The sequence below is a fragment of the Mobula hypostoma genome, chromosome 8, assembly GCF_963921235.1.
Source record: "Mobula hypostoma chromosome 8, sMobHyp1.1, whole genome shotgun sequence".
Classification (NCBI taxonomy): Eukaryota; Metazoa; Chordata; class Chondrichthyes; order Myliobatiformes; family Myliobatidae; genus Mobula; species Mobula hypostoma.
In genome coordinates this window covers 120,075,699-120,092,657 of record NC_086104.1, presented here as the reverse complement: position 1 = coordinate 120,092,657, position 16,959 = coordinate 120,075,699, and the positions used below count along the sequence as shown (strand labels likewise).

The window sequence follows — 16,959 nt, the reverse complement described above, 5'->3', positions numbered from 1 at the left end:
TAGAGGGGCTCAGTTGGTTAAAAAAATGAAATCCTTAGAAAGAGGTAACATACGACTGGAAGATATAGAAGCCTTGTGGGTAGAGGGAATAAACTACAAGGGTAAAAAGACCCTGGTGGCCTCTGAACAGTAGCCAGGTTGTGGTACAAGTTACAAGAGGAGTTAGAAAAGGCATGTAAAAAGGCAAATGTTACAATAGTCATTGGGGATTTCAATATGCAGAAAAATTGGGAAAGTCAGGTTGGTGTTGGATCCCAAGAGAGAGAATTTATAGAATGCCTATGAAATGGCTTTTTAGGGCAGCTCGTGGTTGACCTCACTAGGGAAAAGGCAATCCAGGACTGTAATGAACCAGATTTGATTAGGCAGCTTAAGGGAAAGCAGGGGTTCCCAGTCTCCTCTATGCCATGGACCAGTAACATTAAGATGGTCCATGAAGAAGTATTCCACCTGGAGGATGAGGCAACCGTGGCTGACGAGAAGTCAAAGACAGCATAAAAGCAAAAGAGAGAGCTCAAAGTTCAAAGTACATTTATTATCAGGGTATGTGAACCATATATAGCCTTGAGATTCTTCTTGCAGGCAGCCACAAAATAAAGAATGACAATAGAACCCGTTTTAAAAACCCACACAACCAATGTGTGAAAAAAGACCAAATAATACTAATAATAAAAAAGTAAATAAGTAACACACAGGGCATTAACCGCAGAGCTCCTGAAAGTGAGTCCACAGCCATGGAGTCGGTTCAACCCTGTGACGATGGTTACAGGCCACAGCTGTGAGTCAGTTCAGCACTGAGCCGATGGTTACAGCCACAGCTGTGAGTCAGTTCAGCACTGAGCCGATGGTTACAGCCACAGCTGTGAGTCAGTTCAACACTGAGCCGATGGTTACAGCCACAGCTGTGAGTCAGTTCAGCACTGAGCCAATGGTTACAGTCACAGCTACAGTCAGATCAGCACTGAACCGATGGTTACAGCCACAGCTACAGTCAGTTCAGCTCTGTGCCGATGGTTACAGCCACAGCCACGTAGTCAGTTCAGCACTGAAGCAACTTGATCAATTTGCATAAATAGTGAAAACAAAGTAAACAAAAATACTTTGAAGACGAACTGCAGAGTCCCTGAATGCAAGCCTGCGTGGAGCACTGAGGTGAGTGAACCTTGCCCAGGAGCTCGGTAGCTGCAGGGAAACTCCTGCTCCAAAAACCCAAGACTCCTGCACGTCCCAGCAGACAGCAGCAGCGAGAAGACAGAGAGACCGGTCAAACGTAGGCAGGCAGCGCTGAACGTCTGTTCATTTTTTGCTCTCAACCCCGACAGTTTAATTGAAGTGTCATAATTGAACCGATGACGAGTTCATGCTCCACTATCAGGATACAGAGCCCGTAGCCCGTCCTGCATTTTGTGTGTTGCTCTGGATTTCCAGCATCTGCAGAATCTCGTTTGTTTGTATTAGAGGACGTCTGGACTTGCCAGCACCGAGGGAGCCAAGGGTCATCCTGGGAAGCATTTCAGCCCAAAATACTCTGTCTAAATCGTTATTGATGAGCAGTTCTGGTCACTCAATTACTGGAAGGGTGTGGAGGCTTCGAAGAGGGTGGAGAAGAGGTGCATCAGGATTACAGAGTTTGAGCTGTAAGACAAGGTTGGACAAATTGGGCTGTTTTCTCCGGAGTCTGAGGATAGACTTGGCGGTTTATATTAGAACGACTATAGCATTTCAAATCTAGAGAATAGGTACATGGAGGGGCAGGGCTGGAGGGAAATGGACTTAACGTAGGAAATTGGGACTAGTTGGGTGGGCATGGACAGGTTTGGCTGAGGGGTCTGTACCTGTGCTTCATTGCCCTATGACACAGTAGGGGTTCACGTCCCAATTCGGGATATCTCAGGAACTCAGACTGCCTCCTCACCCTCTTCCCACAGTGCTTCCTCCTTCCTCCTCACCTTCCCTCCCGCAGTGCTTCCTCTTCGCCACCCCTCCCGCAGTTATAAAAGTCTGATTCGGCCACATCTGGAGAATTGCCTTCAGTTGTGATCACCCCGTTACTGAGAGGAAAATGAAGCACTTCCCACTTATCTGGGTTCAACTCCTTCTGTCATTTGTACCAAGATACAGTGAAAAGTTCATTTTGCAGATAGGACAAAGTAAAACAATAACAGAATGCAGAATAAAGCAAATCAGCTACAGAGAAAGTGCAGTGCAGGCAAACAAGACAGTTTGTTCATTCATTCATTATGTGCCATGTCGTATGACATAGGCAATCATGGTCTTTCCATGAATGTGGTAGAAATGGTTAAAACTGGTGTATGATAGGATACTTGACCATTCTGGAACAGCTGGGTTTAAGACTGCTGATGTGTGTCGAGAGAAACCTTGGATGATAAGTGCAGTATCAGGAACTCCAATTAATAAGATACTAGGCCCCTGGAACCAGGAGGGGGGGTGCGTCTGGGGGTAAATTATGAGTCCTGATAACAGGAAGCAAGAAGAACTGTTAGCCGCGCTGAGAGATAATTGACATGTCTTATCTGCAGACTCTCCATGATATCATGTTAAAAATGAAACAAAGTCACTCTGGGTGTTCTTAGTTAGTGTTTCCATGACAATGTCTATGGTTGCTCTTGGCAAACTTTTCAACAGGAAGTAGTTTGCCATTGCCTTCTTCTGGGCAGTGTCTTTACAAGACTGGAGAGCTCAGCCATTATCAATACTCTTCAGAGGATGTGCCCAGCGTCAGTGGTCACAGAACCAGAATTGTGATATGCCCCAGCTGCTCTTACGGCCATCCACCGTCTCCTCCCGTGGTTTCAAGTGACCCTGATCAGGGAAACCTGAGTCTGAAGGGGAGATTGGACAAGTGTGTTGGTTTGGAATTTTCAAAACGGGCAATAAACCCATGTACATAACCTTACTATTATTTTCCTCTCAGGGTAGCATATGGTGACATTAATGTTCTTTGATAATAAATTTCCTTTGAACTTTGAATGTCAACTACTGGAGGGCAGATTGAGCTGAGAGGACCAAAAGTTTATAGGAGCAGTACAGGGCATTATTTTATACACAAAGAGTGCTGGGTGCCTGCAATATGCTGCCAAAGATGGTGATGGAGTCAGACACAATAGACATGATTAAGAGGCTCTGAAATATGCACTTGAATGTGCAGATATTGTCCATGTGCAGGTAGAAGGGATTTAGTTTAATTCAGCATGGTGTGCAGGACAGATATTGTTGGCTGAATGTCATTTTCCTATGATGTTTTAAATAGAATGATCTGTTTTAAAGTGAGCAGGAAACTGGGTGGAAGATGGAGATTGTAAGGCAAGAGTTCTGATGAAGCAGTGGGGTAGAACCGATGGGCTGAGTACACTTGTCGACATTCCTATTTGTTCTGTGTTACAAGGGAGAGCTCAAGATGGTGAGATTCCTTCTGCAGGTCTTCCTGCTTCTGGTGGCTGCCGGGCTCATCCGCTGTTTCATGCCAATCTTCGGAAGAGGTAGCCGAACGCATTGCAATATTACCAAGACGGCAGCCCTCCAAGCCATCCTCACGGTCTTCCAGCAAGTTCCCAGTCCGCAAGGCAACGTTGTGCCCAAGGGTACCTTCCAGGCTGACGTAAGTGAGGGTGCATTAATATATGGTCAGCTTTTTGCTTGGAAGGTGGGTGGGGAGACAAGTGTAGGAGTGAGAGTGGAATTACACAAAAAGATTCTGTATTTGCAGTCTGTTTCCCAGAATACATGAGTTGGGGACATTATTGGGAATGTCATCAACGATGGTTCCATCCAAAGTGGGGTAATGAGAATATTAAATCAGATGTGGTCTGACCCAGGGATTCGGAGACTGGAACTGTGCACGGTGCTCCCGGTGTGGGTCTGACCCAGGGATTCGGAGACTGGAACTGTGCACTGTGCTCCCGGTGTGCGTCTGACCCAGGGATTCGGAGACTGGAACTGTGCACGGTGCTCCCGGTGTGGGTCTGACCCAGGGATTCGGAGACTGGAACTGTGCACTGTGCTCCCGGTGTGCATCTGACCCAGGGATACGGAGACTGGAACTGGGCACGGTGCTCCCGGTGTGGGTCTGACCCAGGGATTCGGAGACTGGAACTGTGCACGGTGCTCCCAGTGTGGGTCTGACGCAGGGATTCGGAGACTGGAACTGTGCACTGTGCTCGCAGTGGTCTGGCCCAAGGGCAGAACATTAATACACGTCTTTTCCTCCACAGGGCTATAACCTGACAGCAGAAAAGCTCTTTGCCATATACTATGGAGAGCCGGTATCTGTCCAACGGTTCAGCCAATGCATGAAGGTGATGGGGGCGGCCAACACCTTGGTGGACGTGCTGTATATGCTGTCCACCAAGAAGCATTTTGATTCAGAGACAATCCTGGAGGGCAGAAAGCTGCTACTGACGGGCAAGGCCAGTGTGGTGAAGGGTATACTGGAGGACAAACGGTTCTCTGCACTTCGGTACATGGGCACCACTCTCCACACGCTACAAGTAGGTCCAGCCCTCAGAACGGTGAGGGGGTAGCACCGTGGGAGGAGCAGTAATGAGGAAGTTCTATAGGTGGGGGTGAGGAGGGAGCACTGTGGAAAGGGTGTTAAGGTGGGAGCACTGTGGGAGGGGCAGTGCGGATAGTGCACTGTGGGATAGAAACATAGAAACATAGAAAACCTGCAGTACAATACAGGCCCTTTGGCTCACAAAGCTGTGCCGAACATGTCCCTATCTTAGAACTACCTCGGCTTTACCCATAGCCCTCTATTTCTCTAAGCTCCGTCTATCCTTCCAGGAGCCTCTTAAAAGACCCTATCGTTTCCAACTCCAGCACCGCCACCAGCAGCCCATTCCATGCACTCACCACTCTTTGTATAAAAAAACTTACCCGTGACATCAACTCTGTACCTACTTCCAAGCACCTTAAGACTATGCCCTCTCATGCTAGCCATTTCAGCCCTGGGAAAAAGCCTCTCATTATCTTGTACACCTCTATCAGGTCACCTCTCATCCTCCGTTGCTCCGAGGAGAAAAGGCCAAGTTCACTCAACCTATTCTCATAAGGCATGCTCCCCAATTCAGGCAACATCCTGGACAGTGAGGGGGAAATGCTCTGGGGGCAGGTGGGAGTGAGGTGAGATGGCTGGTGAGGAAGGAGCACCGTGGGAGATGCGGTGAGGAGCGAATCGATGGGAGGGGCTGAGGAGGGAGCACTGCGGAAAGGCTGGTAGCGTGGGAGCACTGAGGGAGGGGTGGTGAGGAGGGAGCAGTACAGGAGGGGTGGTGTGGATGGTGTGCTGTGAGGGGAATGGGTGATTGAGGGTAACACCGTGGTGCAGTGAGTGGGGAGTGCCCGGCATGGGCGGTAAGGAGGGAGTGTAGTGGAAGGGTTGTCAATGACAGAGTACTGCCGCAGGGATAGAGAGGAGGGAGAATGTCGTGCGGAGGAGTTTGGCAAGGAGGGAGTGTCACATTATTGTCATCACAATATTGTGTTGTGATATTTAAATGGTATTCAAACTGCCCATGTTGACAGGGATAAAATAATTGAATTTTAACTTAATTTGATAAATTTTAATTTAATTCAACATGGACCACTCCCTGATAGGTCACTGACGTGGTTCCCACCAGCACTTTTTCATCTCTGTCCTTAGGATAATAAGTATCACAGTGCGATACAGAATAGATACAGGCCCTTCAGCCCAACCAGAACATGCTGACCCAGCTAGTCCCACTTCCCAGCATTCGGTCCATATCCCTCCAGACCCATAACAGTCTTAGGCACATATCTATAGATAGGGTGCCTAACATCTTTCCAAAGTACTGTGTTTGTCAATGTGGAATGGAATGCGAGTTTGTAAACCTGGCAGGAGCAAAGGATGTTGGGAATGGCCGGGGTGGAGTGCCGCAGGAGGGAGTGTAGGACATGTGGCAGAGGAGGAGTGCCAAGGGCAGGGGGTGTGTGGGTGCAGACACACCCAGCCCTGAGACATCAGGCAAGGTGATTTGATTCTATACAATTGGTTTATTGATCTCTCCGGTGCTTCCTGCTCCTTCCACTCTCTCTTCCCCTCCATGATTCCCCTCTCCCTGCCCCCTTCCCACTCTCAGTCCACAACAGAGACCCATATCAGATTCAGCTTTATCATCATACACATATGTCATGAAATGTGTTTTTTCGTGGCAGCAGTACAGTGCAATACATAAACTTATTGCAGGGCTGTGCAAAAGTCTTCAATGCCCTGGCTATATATATGTGCCTAAGACTGTTGCGCAGTCCTGGACCTACCTGTCCTAGTGCTTCTTCAATGATACTGTTCTACCTGGCTCAACCACTTCCTCTGGCAACTCGTTCCAAATACTTGGATGAAAAATTTGCCCTTCGGTCCCTTTTCAACCTTTCCCCTCTCACATTCCACGCAGTTTTAGACTGCCCTATCCTGGGGAAAAGACTGGAACCGCCCACCTTATCCCTGGCTCTCCTAATCATAAACATTTCTTAGGGTTACCCTCATTCTCCAATGTCTCCTCCTTTACCCATAACCCCTGATCTCCTGTTCTAGACCAACACACACAAAATGCTGAAGGAACTCAGCAGGTCAGGCAGCATCTATGGAAAGGAATAAACAGTTGATGTTTTGGGCCGAGACCCATAATCAGGACTTGGCCCGAAACATTGACTGCTTCCTCCTTTCCATAGATGCTGCGTGACCTGCTGGTTTCCTCCAGCATTTTGTGTGTGTTGCCCTGCATTTCCAGCATCTGCACAATCTGTCATCTTTACCTTTAGTTCTTGTCTCACCCAACCTCAGTGCAAAAAGCCTGCTTGCATTTACCCTACCTAAAACCCTTGTAATTTTGTATACCTCTGTCAAATTTTCTTTCAATATCCTGTGCAGCAGGAGGTGAAGTCCTAATCTATTCAACCTCCTCCTGGAACTCAGGCTTTCGAGTCCCGGCAACGTCCTTGTAACTCGTGCTCTTTCTAGTTTAACCACGTCCTTCTTACGACGCGGCGAACAAAACTGACCACCTCACTCCAAGTGCCATTTTCCTTCAGGATTTCTACAGCCACAGCAACTGGGTGGAGTTGGGCTTTAAAAGTCCGAACAGGAACCTCATCGATCCCAGTGGGACGGTCGAGAATCTAGCAGGTGAGGGGGCCGCGGCCTTTCGGACTAACGCTTGCAGACGACGCTAATTGGTTTCTCACAACCAGCAAAGCAGTTTCGGAAATCGCAGTTTTGAGTTCAATTCCAGGACCGGCTGTACGTTCTCCCCGTGACCATGTGGGATTTCTCCGGGTACTCCGGGTTCTCCCCACAGTCCAATGACATACAGCTTAGTAGGTTAACTGGTCATTGTAAATTGTCCTGTGATTCGGCTCGGGTTCAATCGGCGAGTAACGAGTTAATGTGTCTCGGTGGACTGTTCCGTGCTGTATCTCTAAATGAAGTAAATAATAAAGTTAGAATGAGCAAGAACAAATCTGTGAATGAATCAGGTTTATCGTCACTGATATATGTCGTGAAACGTGTTGTTTTGCAGGAGCAGTACGGTGCAATAAATGAAGAATTATGATAGATTACAATAAGAAATGCATAAATAAATAAATAGGATAATAAAGGGAGCAAAATAGAAACAGTTGTTTATGGGTTCATGAACCATTCGGAAATCTGATAACAGAGGTGAAGAAGCTGTTCCTGAAGTGTCAAGCGTGTGGACCTCCTCCGTGATGGTAGCAATGGGAAGGGGGCACAGTGGGGCTTCTTAGTGATAGACACCACCTTCTTGAGGCATTGGCTTTTGGAGCTGATTTTTTCCCCACTGGTGAGGAGGATTGTTCCCGTGATGGGGATCGCTGAGACTGTAACCCTCCGCAGTTTTCTCCGATCCTCTGCACTGACCGTGTTCAGTTTGTCACCTTAGTATAGGAAGCACAGGGAAGCTTTAGACAGGATGAAGAGGAGGTTTACAAGGACAGTACTCGGATCGGAGAGCGTGTCTTATGTGAAAGAGTTGAGCGAACTCGGGCTCTTCTCTCTGGAGTGAAGAAGGATGAGAGGTGACTTGATAGAGGTGTACAAGATGATAAGAGGTAGAGATAGAGTGGATAGTCAGAGACCTTTTCCCAGGGTGGAAATAGCCAATACGAGGGGGCATACATCTAAGGTGACTGGACGAATGTACGGGGGGGGAGGGGGGTAGGAATGAATGCATCAGAGGTATTGTTTTTACACAGTGAGTGGTAGGTGTGTGGAATGAGCTGTCAGGGAGGGTGGCAGAGGCCGGTATATAATTTTACAATTTTATTTAGAGATATAGCATGAATTGGACCACCCCAACCAATGAACTGCACCACCCCAGCCAACCCATTTGAAGTATTTCAATATATATTAATGATTTAGATGAGGGAATTAAAAGTAACATTAGCAAGTTTGCCGATGACACAAAGCTGGGTGGCAGTGTGAAATGTGAGGAGGATGTTATGAGAGTGCAGGGTGACTTGGACAGGCTGGGTGAGTGGGCAGATGCATGGCAGATGCAGTTTAATGTGGATAAATGTGAGGTTATCCACTTTGGTGGTAAGAACAAGAAGGCAGATTATTATCTAAATGGAGTCAAGTTAGGAAAAAGGGAAGCACAACGAGATCTAGGTGTTCTTGTACATCAGTCACTGAAAACAAGCATGCAAGTACAGCAGGCAGTGAAGAAAGCTAATGGCATGCTGTCCTTGATTATAAGTATTGGGAATTGAGTATAAGAGCAAAGAGGTCCTTCTGCAGCTGTACAGGGCCCTGTAGAGACCACACCTGGAGTACTGTGTGCAGTTTTGGTCTCCAAATTTGAGGAAGGATATTCTTGCTATTGACGGAGTGCAGCATAGGTTCACAAGGTTAATTCCCAGGATGGTGGGACTGTCATATGTCGAAAGATTGGAGCGACTGGACTTGTATACTCTGGAACTTAGAAGGCTGAGAGGGGATCTTATTGAAATATATAAGATTATTAAAGGATTGGACACGCTGGAGGCAGAAAGCATGTTCCCGCTGATAGGTGAGTCCAGAACCAGAGGCCACAATTAGGGGTAGGCCATTTAGAACAGAGTTGAGGAAAAACTTTTTCACCCAGAGAGTGGTGGATATATAGAATGCTCTGCCCCAGAAGGCTGTGGAGGCCAAGTCTCTGGATACTTTCAAAAAAGAGAAGGATAGAGCTCTTAAAGATAGTGGAATCAAAGGTTATGGGAATAAGGCAGGAACTGGATACTGATAGTGGATGATCAGCCATGATCACAGTGAATGGCAGTGCTGGCTCGAAGGGCCGAATGGCCTACTCCTGCACATATTGTCTATTGTCTATTGTGTTCAGTTCTGGTCTCATTATAGGGAGGATGTGGAAGCTTTAGAGAGGGTGCAGAGGAGATTTACCCAGCATAATACCTGAATAAGAGAATATGGAACGGTTGAGCGAACTAGACATTATTTTTGGAACAAAGGAGGACGAGAGGTGACAATATAACGTGTAACACTGGAGGACATCCCTTCCAAATGAATCGATGAAAGTATAGGAGGGATGTCAGAAGTACACAAGAGTGGTGGGTGCTCAGAAGGCACTGCCAGGGTGGTGGTAGATGCAGAAACATTAGGGGTGTTAAGAAACACGTGGATAAAAGAAAAATGGAGAGTTATGTGTGACGGAAGGGTTAGATTGAACAAAGTAGGTTAAAGGGTCAGCACAAGTTTGTGGGCCAAATGGCCTGTACTGTAGTGTTCTTTGTCCTGTAGGACACTGGTGAGGCCACACTTGGAACATTGTAGTCACGTAGGGTCTGAGCATGGGGATGAGGGGTACTTGAGGAGGATGGTGAGAAGGGGGGATATGCACAGCATGGCACATTGACCCAGTGTTCCTGTTCCTGCTGCAGGGAGAGGTGACAAGACCTGCCAGAAATGCTCCAGCCCAGGAAGCTGCCAGAAAAATATCCTGCCCAACATCATCAGTCACAAACTCATCACCACCGGCTACTTCAGTGTCAACCCCTTCAGCGTCAAGCCCAAAGGTAACAGGGGAGGCACACAACAAAATCCCAGAGGTGCAACAATGTGGCAGGGGACAGCCGGTCATAGAAATGGGGAGAGGAGTAGGGCCTGTACAGGGTTATAGAGACGGGGAGGGGTGCAGTGGCTGGGGGGGGGCATCAAAAAGATGCAGAGGGGTATAGGGGTCAGGGGTGTTACAGAGAAAGAGAGGGTTCTCGGAGCGAGAGGGGGTCACAGAGACTGCAAAGGGTGTAGGAGCTGGGGGGTGGTTACTGAGCTGGAGGGAGGTGTAGGAGCTGGAGGGGTCACAGAGACAGGGAGGAGTGTAGGAGTCAGGGGGTCTTCACAGTGATGGAGAGGGTTGTAGGAGCCGGGGGCGGGGGCGGGGTGTGGGTTACAGAGGTGGAGAGGGGTGTAGGAACCGGAGGGGGTTACAGAGACAGGGAGGGGTGTAGGAACTTGAGGGGTTACAGAGACAGGGAGGGGTGTAGGAGCTGGGGGGTGGGTATGGGTTACAGAGATGGAGAGGGGTGTATGAGCTGGGGGGGGGGGTCACAGAGACAGGGAGGGGTGTTGGATCCAGAGGGGGTCACAGAGACAAGGAGGGGTGTAGGAGCTGGAGGAGGGAGTCACAGAGATAGGGAGGGGTGTTGGATCCAGAGGGGTTACAGAGACAGTGGGGGGTGTTGGATCCAGAAGGGTTACAGAGATAGAGAGGGGTGTAGGAGCTGGTGGGGGTCGCAGACACAGGGAGGGGTGTAGGAGCTGGAGGGGGTCACAGAGACGGGGAGGGGTGTTGGAACCAGAGGGTGTCACAGAGACAAGGAGGGGTGTAGGAGCTGGAGGGGGTCACAGAGACGGGGAGGGGTGTTGGAACCAGAGGGGGTTACAGAGATAGAGAGGAGTATAGGAGCTGGGGGGGTGTCACAGAGACAGGGAGGGGTGTAGGAGCTGGGGGTGGTCACAGAGACAGGGAGGGGTGTAGGAGCTGGAGGGAGTGGTCACAGAGACGGGGAGGGGTGTAGGAGCTGGTGGGGGGTCACAGAGACAGGGAGGGGTGTATGAGCTGGGGGGGGGCGGGTCACAGAGACAGGGAGGGGTGTTGGATCCAGAGGGGTTACAGAGGTGGAGGGGGGTGTAGGAACTGGAGGGGGTCACAGAGACAGGGAGGGGTTTTGGATCCAGAGGGGTTACAGAGACAGGGAGGAGTGTTGGATCCAGAGGGGTTACAGAGATAGAGAGGAGTATAGGAGCTGGGGGGGTGTCACAGAGACAGGGAGGGGTGTAGGAGCTGGGGGTGGTCACAGAGACAGGGAGGGGTGTAGGAGCTGGGGGGGTGTCACAGAGACAGGGAGGGGTGTAGGAGCTGGAGGGAGTGGTCACAGAGACGGGGAGGGGTGTATGAGCTGGTGGGGGGTCACAGAGACAGGGAGGGGTGTATGAGCTGGGGGGGGGGGCGGGTCACAGAGACAGGGAGGGGTGTTGGAACCAGAGGGGGTCACAGAGACAGGGAGGGGTGTTGGATCCAGAGGGGTTACAGAGGTGGAGGGGGGTGTAGGAACTGGAGGGGGTCACAGAGACAGGGAGGGGTGTAGGAACCGGAGGGGTTCACAGAGACAGGGAGGGGTGTATGAGCTGGAGGAGGGGGTCACAGAGACAGGGAGGGGTTTTGGATCCAGAGGGGTTACAGAGACAGGGAGGGGTTTTGGATCCAGAGGGGTTACAGAGACAGGGAGGGGTGTAGGAGCTGGTGGGGGTCACAGAGACAGGGAGGGGTGAATGAGCTGGAGGGGGGGGTCACAGAGACGGGGAGGGGTGTTGGAACCAGAGGGGGTTACAGAGACAGGGAGGGGTGTAGGAGCTGGGGGGGGGGGGTCACAGAGACGGGGAGGGGTGTTGGAACCAGAGGGTGTTACAGAGACAGGGAGGAGTGTAGGAGCTGGAGGGGGGGGGTCACAGAGACAGGGAGGGGTTTAGGAGCTGGGGGGGGTCACAGAGACAGGGAGGGGTGTAGGAGCTTGAGGAGGGGTCACAGAGACAGGGAGGGGTGTAGGAACCAGAGGGGTTCACAGAGACAGGGAGGGGTGTATGAGCTGGAGGTCACTGAGACAGGGAGGGGTTTTGGATGCAGAGGGGTTACAGAGACAGGGAGGGGTGTAGGAGCTGGTGGGGGTCACAGAGACAGGGAGGGGTGAATGAGCTGGAGGGGGGTGTCACAGAGACGGGGAGGGGTGTTGGAACCAGAGGGGGTTACAGAGACAGGGAGGAGTGTAGGAGCTGGGGGGGGGGGTCACAGAGACAGGGAGGGGTGTAGGAGCTGGGGGGGGTCACAGAGACAGGGAGGGGTGTAGGAGCTGGAGGAGGGGTCACAGAGACAGGGAGGGGTGTTGGATCCAGAGGAGTTACAGAGATAGAGAGGGGTGTAGGAGCTGGTGGGGGTCACAGAGACAGGGAGGGGTGTATGAGCTGGAGGGGGGGGGTCGCAGAGATAGGGAGGGGTGTTGGAACCAGAGGGGGTTACAGAGACAAGGAGGGGTGTAGGAGCTGGAGGGGTTCACAGAGACGGGGAGGGGTGTTGGAACCAGAGGGGGTTACAGAGACAGGGAGGGGTGTAGGAGCTGGGGGGTGGTCACAGAGACGGGGAGGAGTGTTGGAACCAGAGGGGGTTACAGAGACAGGGAGGGGTGTAGGAGCTGGGGGGGGGGGTCACAGAGACGGGGAGGGGTGTTGGAACCAGAGGGGGTTACAGAGACAGGGAGGGGTGTAGGAGCTGGAGGGGGGGGTGTCACAGAGACAGGGAGGGGTTTAGGAGCTGGGGGGGTCACAGAGACAGGGAGGGGTGTAGGAGCTTGAGGAGGGGTCACAGAGACAGGGAGGGGTGTAGGAACCGGAGGGGTTCACAGAGACATGGAGGGGTGTATGAGCTGGAGGTCACTGAGACAGGGAGGGGTTTTGGATCCAGAGGGGTTACAGAGACAGGGAGGGGTTTTGGATCCAGAGGGGTTACAGAGACAGGGAGGGGTGTAGGAGCTGGTGGGGGTCACAGAGACAGGGAGGGGTGAATGAGCTGGAGGGGGGGGTCACAGAGACGGGGAGGGGTGTTGGAACCAGAGGGGGTTACAGAGACAGGGAGGGGTGTAGGAGCTGGGGGGGGGGGGCACAGAGACAGGGAGGGGTGTAGGAGCTGGGGGGGGGTCACAGAGACAGGGAGGGGTGTAGGAGCTGGAGGAGGGGTCACAGAGACAGGGAGGGGTGTAGGAGCTGGGGAGTGGTCACAGAGACAGGGAGGGGTGTTGGATCCAGAGGAGTTACAGAGATAGAGAGGGGTGTAGGAGCTGGTGGGGGTCACAGAGACAGGGAGGGGTGTATGAGCTGGAGGGGGGGGGGTCGCAGAGATAGGGAGGGGTGTTGGAACCAGAGGGGGTTACAGAGACAAGGAGGGGTATAGGAGCTGGAGGGGTTCACAGAGACGGGGAGGGGTGTTGGAACCAGAGGGGGTTACAGAGACAGGGAGGGGTGTAGGAGCTGGGGGGGGGGGTCACAGAGACGGGGAGGAGTGTTGGAACCAGAGGGGGTTACAGAGACAGGGAGGGGTGTAGGAGCTGGGGGGGGTCACAGAGACGGGGAGGGGTGTTGGAACCAGAGGGGGTTACAGAGACAGGGAGGGGTGTAGGAGCTGGAGGGGGGGGGGGTCACAGAGACAGGGAGGGGTTTAGGAGCTGGGGGGGGGTCACAGAGACAGGGAGGTGTGTAGGAGCTTGAGGAGGGGTCACAGAGACAGGGAGGGGTGTAGGAACCGGAGGGGTTCACAGAGACAGGGAGGGGTGTATGAGCTGGAGGTCACTGAGACAGGGAGGGGTTTTGGATCCAGAGGGGTTACAGAGACAGGGAGGGGTGTAGGAGCTGGTGGGGGTCACAGAGACAGGGAGGGTTGAATGAGCTGGAGGGGGGTGTCACAGAGACGGGGAGGGGTGTTGGAACCAGAGGGGGTTACAGAGACATGGAGGGGTGTAGGAGCTGGAGGGGGGGGTTCACAGAGACGGGGAGGGGTGTTGGAACCAGAGGGGGTTACAGAGACAGGGAGGAGTGTTGGAGCTGGGGGGCGGGGTCACAGAGACAGGGAGGGGTGTAGGAGCTGGGGGGGGGTCACAGAGACAGGGAGGGGTGTAGGAGCTGGAGGAGGGGTCACAGAGACAGGGAGGGGTGTAGGAGCTGGGGAGTGGTCACAGAGACAGGGAGGGGTGTTGGATCCAGAGGAGTTACAGAGATAGAGAGGGGTGTAGGAGCTGGTGGGGGTACCAGAGACAGGGAGGGGTGTATGAGCTGGGTATGAATGTGGTGAATCCCCAGGATTTTCCTCTTTCCAGGCAAGTGCAGTCATGGTGGGAAATCGGATCTGACTGCGCGTGGGACTGGTGGGATTAATAAGGACACACTCTTGTCTCCTCACGGACACAAACACCTTCAGGCAGCGGAATTTGCTACACAGGCCTCCCTTGAACTCTTCCTGGATATTCGAGATGCAGTCGGTGACCGGAAATTCCTGCAGTACGGATTCGTCTCCTGGGAATATCAGAGTGAATCGGAATATAGAGGCCAGAGTGGTCACAGAGACGAGAAGGGGTGTAGGGGCTGGTGGGGGTCACAGAGACAGGGTGGGGTACAAGGGCCAGAGGGAGTCCTAGGGAGGGCTGTAGGGATTGGAGAGATGGGGAGGGTGAAAGGCTGGGGGGTGGGGGTGTCACAGAGACAGGAATGGGTGCAGGGGACAGAGAGGGGTCACAGAGATGGGGAGGAGTGTAGGGCTGGGGGGTTGTCACAGAGACAGGAGCGCTTGCAGAGGACAGAGGGATTACAGAGATGGAGATGGGTGTAGGGGCTGGAGAGAGGGTAGTCACAGAGACAGTTAAGGGTGCAGGGGACAGAGAGGGGTCACAGAGATGGGGAGGAGTGTAGGGCTGGGGGGTTGTCACAGAGACAGGAACGGGTACAGGGGACAGAGAGGGGTCACAGAGATGGGGAGGAGTGTAGGGGCTGGCTATGGACCTGGGTGAATCTCCCCTGTTCCCTGCAGGTTCCTCTGCGTGGACCCTCCCTCCAGCATCTCTTTCGTCATTGACACCACAAGCAGCATGAGGGACAGCATCGCGACAGCCAAGCAGAGGACAATCGAAATCGTGCAGAAGACCCGGAATTCCCGATTCCAGCCCTCCTCCTACATCCTGGTACCACTCAACGATCCGGGTGAGTCCAGTGCAGTTCCACCTCCCACTGCTCACTGAGTGTGTTAAGATGACCTCCTTGCCCCATAATGCCATAAGAATGATAGAATTAGGCCATTCAGCCCATTTAGTCTCCTCCGTCATTCCATCATGGCTGATTTATTTTCCCTCTTAATCCCACTCTCCTCTTCTCTGCACAACTCTTGACTAATGAAGAACCCACCAACAACCTCTGCTTTAATGCTTTAACTCAATGATGTGGTTGAAGAGAGGGATGAGGAATGTGCATGAGGAAGAGGGAGGGAGAGCTAAGAATGGTAGTGAGGATGAAGAGGTCAGATGATATGGTGAGGGTCAGTGAGGGAAGGGACAGGGAGGCTTCAGTGAGGGAAGGTGATGGGGAGGAGGGAATAGTAACGAGGGGAGGAGGTAGTGAGGGTGGGTCCTTTGGGAAGGACGGAGGAGAGATGAAAGGTGAAGGGTTGATAGGAAGGTGCTGAGGGGAAAGGGGGAAGAAGAACCACTGTGGAGGGTGTGAGGAGGAGAGTGTGAGTAGGAGGAGTTGAAGAGGAGGGGTGAGGAAAGAATTGGGAGGAGGGGGTCAGTAGGAGGGAATCAGGTGGGAATGAGGAGGAGGAGGTGAGGGGGACTGGACGAAGAGGGAATGGGGGTAACCCCCACACTTCCATCCACATCCCCCCACTACCCCGTCACTCTGCTCCTGTCACTGATGCTCTCTGTTCCCCAGAGTTCGGGCCAGTATTTGAGACACGCGACCCCGATCAGTTCATTGCCCGTCTGCAGCTGTTAACGGCCGTGGGAGGGGGAGACATACCGGAAATGTCCCTGTCCGCTCTGCAGGTGTGTCCATGTGTGTGTCTGTGAGTGACTGTGATTGTCTATGGTGACTGTGAGTGTCTGTGTGTGACTGTGAGTGACTATGATTGTCTGTGAGTGTCTGTGTGTAGCTGTGACTGTGATTGTCTGTGAGTGTCTATAGTGACTGTAAGTGACTGTGAGTGACTCTGAGTGTCTGCGAGTGTCTATAGTTACTGTGAGTGGCTATAGTGACTGTGAGTGTCTTTGAGTGTTTATAGTGACTGTGAGTGACTGTGAGCGACTGTGAGCGACTGTGGGCGACCGCAACTGACTACGAGTGTCTGCAAGTGACTGTTAGCGTCTGTGTGTGTCTATAGTGACTGAGTATCTGTGAGTGAAAGTGAGTGTCTGCGAGTGACTGTGTCTGTGAGTGCCTATAGTGACTGTGAGCGTCTGTGAGTGACTGTGAATGTTTGTGAGTGTCTGTGAGTAACTGTGAGTGACTGAGTGTGAGTGAAAGTGAGTGTCTGCGAGTGACTGTGTCTGTGAGTGCCTATAGTGACTGTGAGTGGCTGTGAGTGACTGTGAATGTTTGTGAGTGTCTGTGAGTATCTGTGAGTGACTGAGTGTCTGTGAGTGACTGTGAGTGTGAGTGAAAGTGAGTGTCTATACTGACTGTAAGTGACTGTGTCTGTGAGTGTCTATAGTGTCTGTGAGTGTCTATGAATATCTGTGAGTGAAAGTGAGTGACTGTGAGTGTCTATAGTGACTGTAAGTGACTGACTGAGTGTCTGAGTGTTTATAGTGACTGTAAGTAACTGTGAGTGTCTGTGGGTGTCAGTGAGTGTCTATAGTGACTGTAAGTGA

General features: G+C 51.9%; 2 protein-coding genes across 2 annotated transcripts in view; both read left to right on the top strand.

Moving 5' to 3' along the window:
* The window catches only part of LOC134351189 (myelin-associated glycoprotein-like), a 469,309-nt gene that overhangs the window by 265,974 nt on the left and 186,376 nt on the right, over nucleotides 1-16,959 (top strand).
* The window catches only part of LOC134350568 (von Willebrand factor A domain-containing protein 7-like), a 30,137-nt gene that overhangs the window by 1,435 nt on the left and 11,743 nt on the right, over nucleotides 1-16,959 (top strand). The window contains exons 2-8 of the mRNA XM_063055943.1: nucleotides 3,407-3,619; nucleotides 4,233-4,508; nucleotides 7,069-7,162; nucleotides 9,937-10,071; nucleotides 14,419-14,599; nucleotides 15,126-15,295; nucleotides 16,022-16,134. Of these exons, the coding sequence (XP_062912013.1) occupies nucleotides 3,419-3,619; nucleotides 4,233-4,508; nucleotides 7,069-7,162; nucleotides 9,937-10,071; nucleotides 14,419-14,599; nucleotides 15,126-15,295; nucleotides 16,022-16,134 (1,170 nt within the window). The 5' untranslated portion in view covers nucleotides 3,407-3,418. The remainder of the gene's footprint in view (nucleotides 1-3,406; nucleotides 3,620-4,232; nucleotides 4,509-7,068; nucleotides 7,163-9,936; nucleotides 10,072-14,418; nucleotides 14,600-15,125; nucleotides 15,296-16,021; nucleotides 16,135-16,959) is intronic.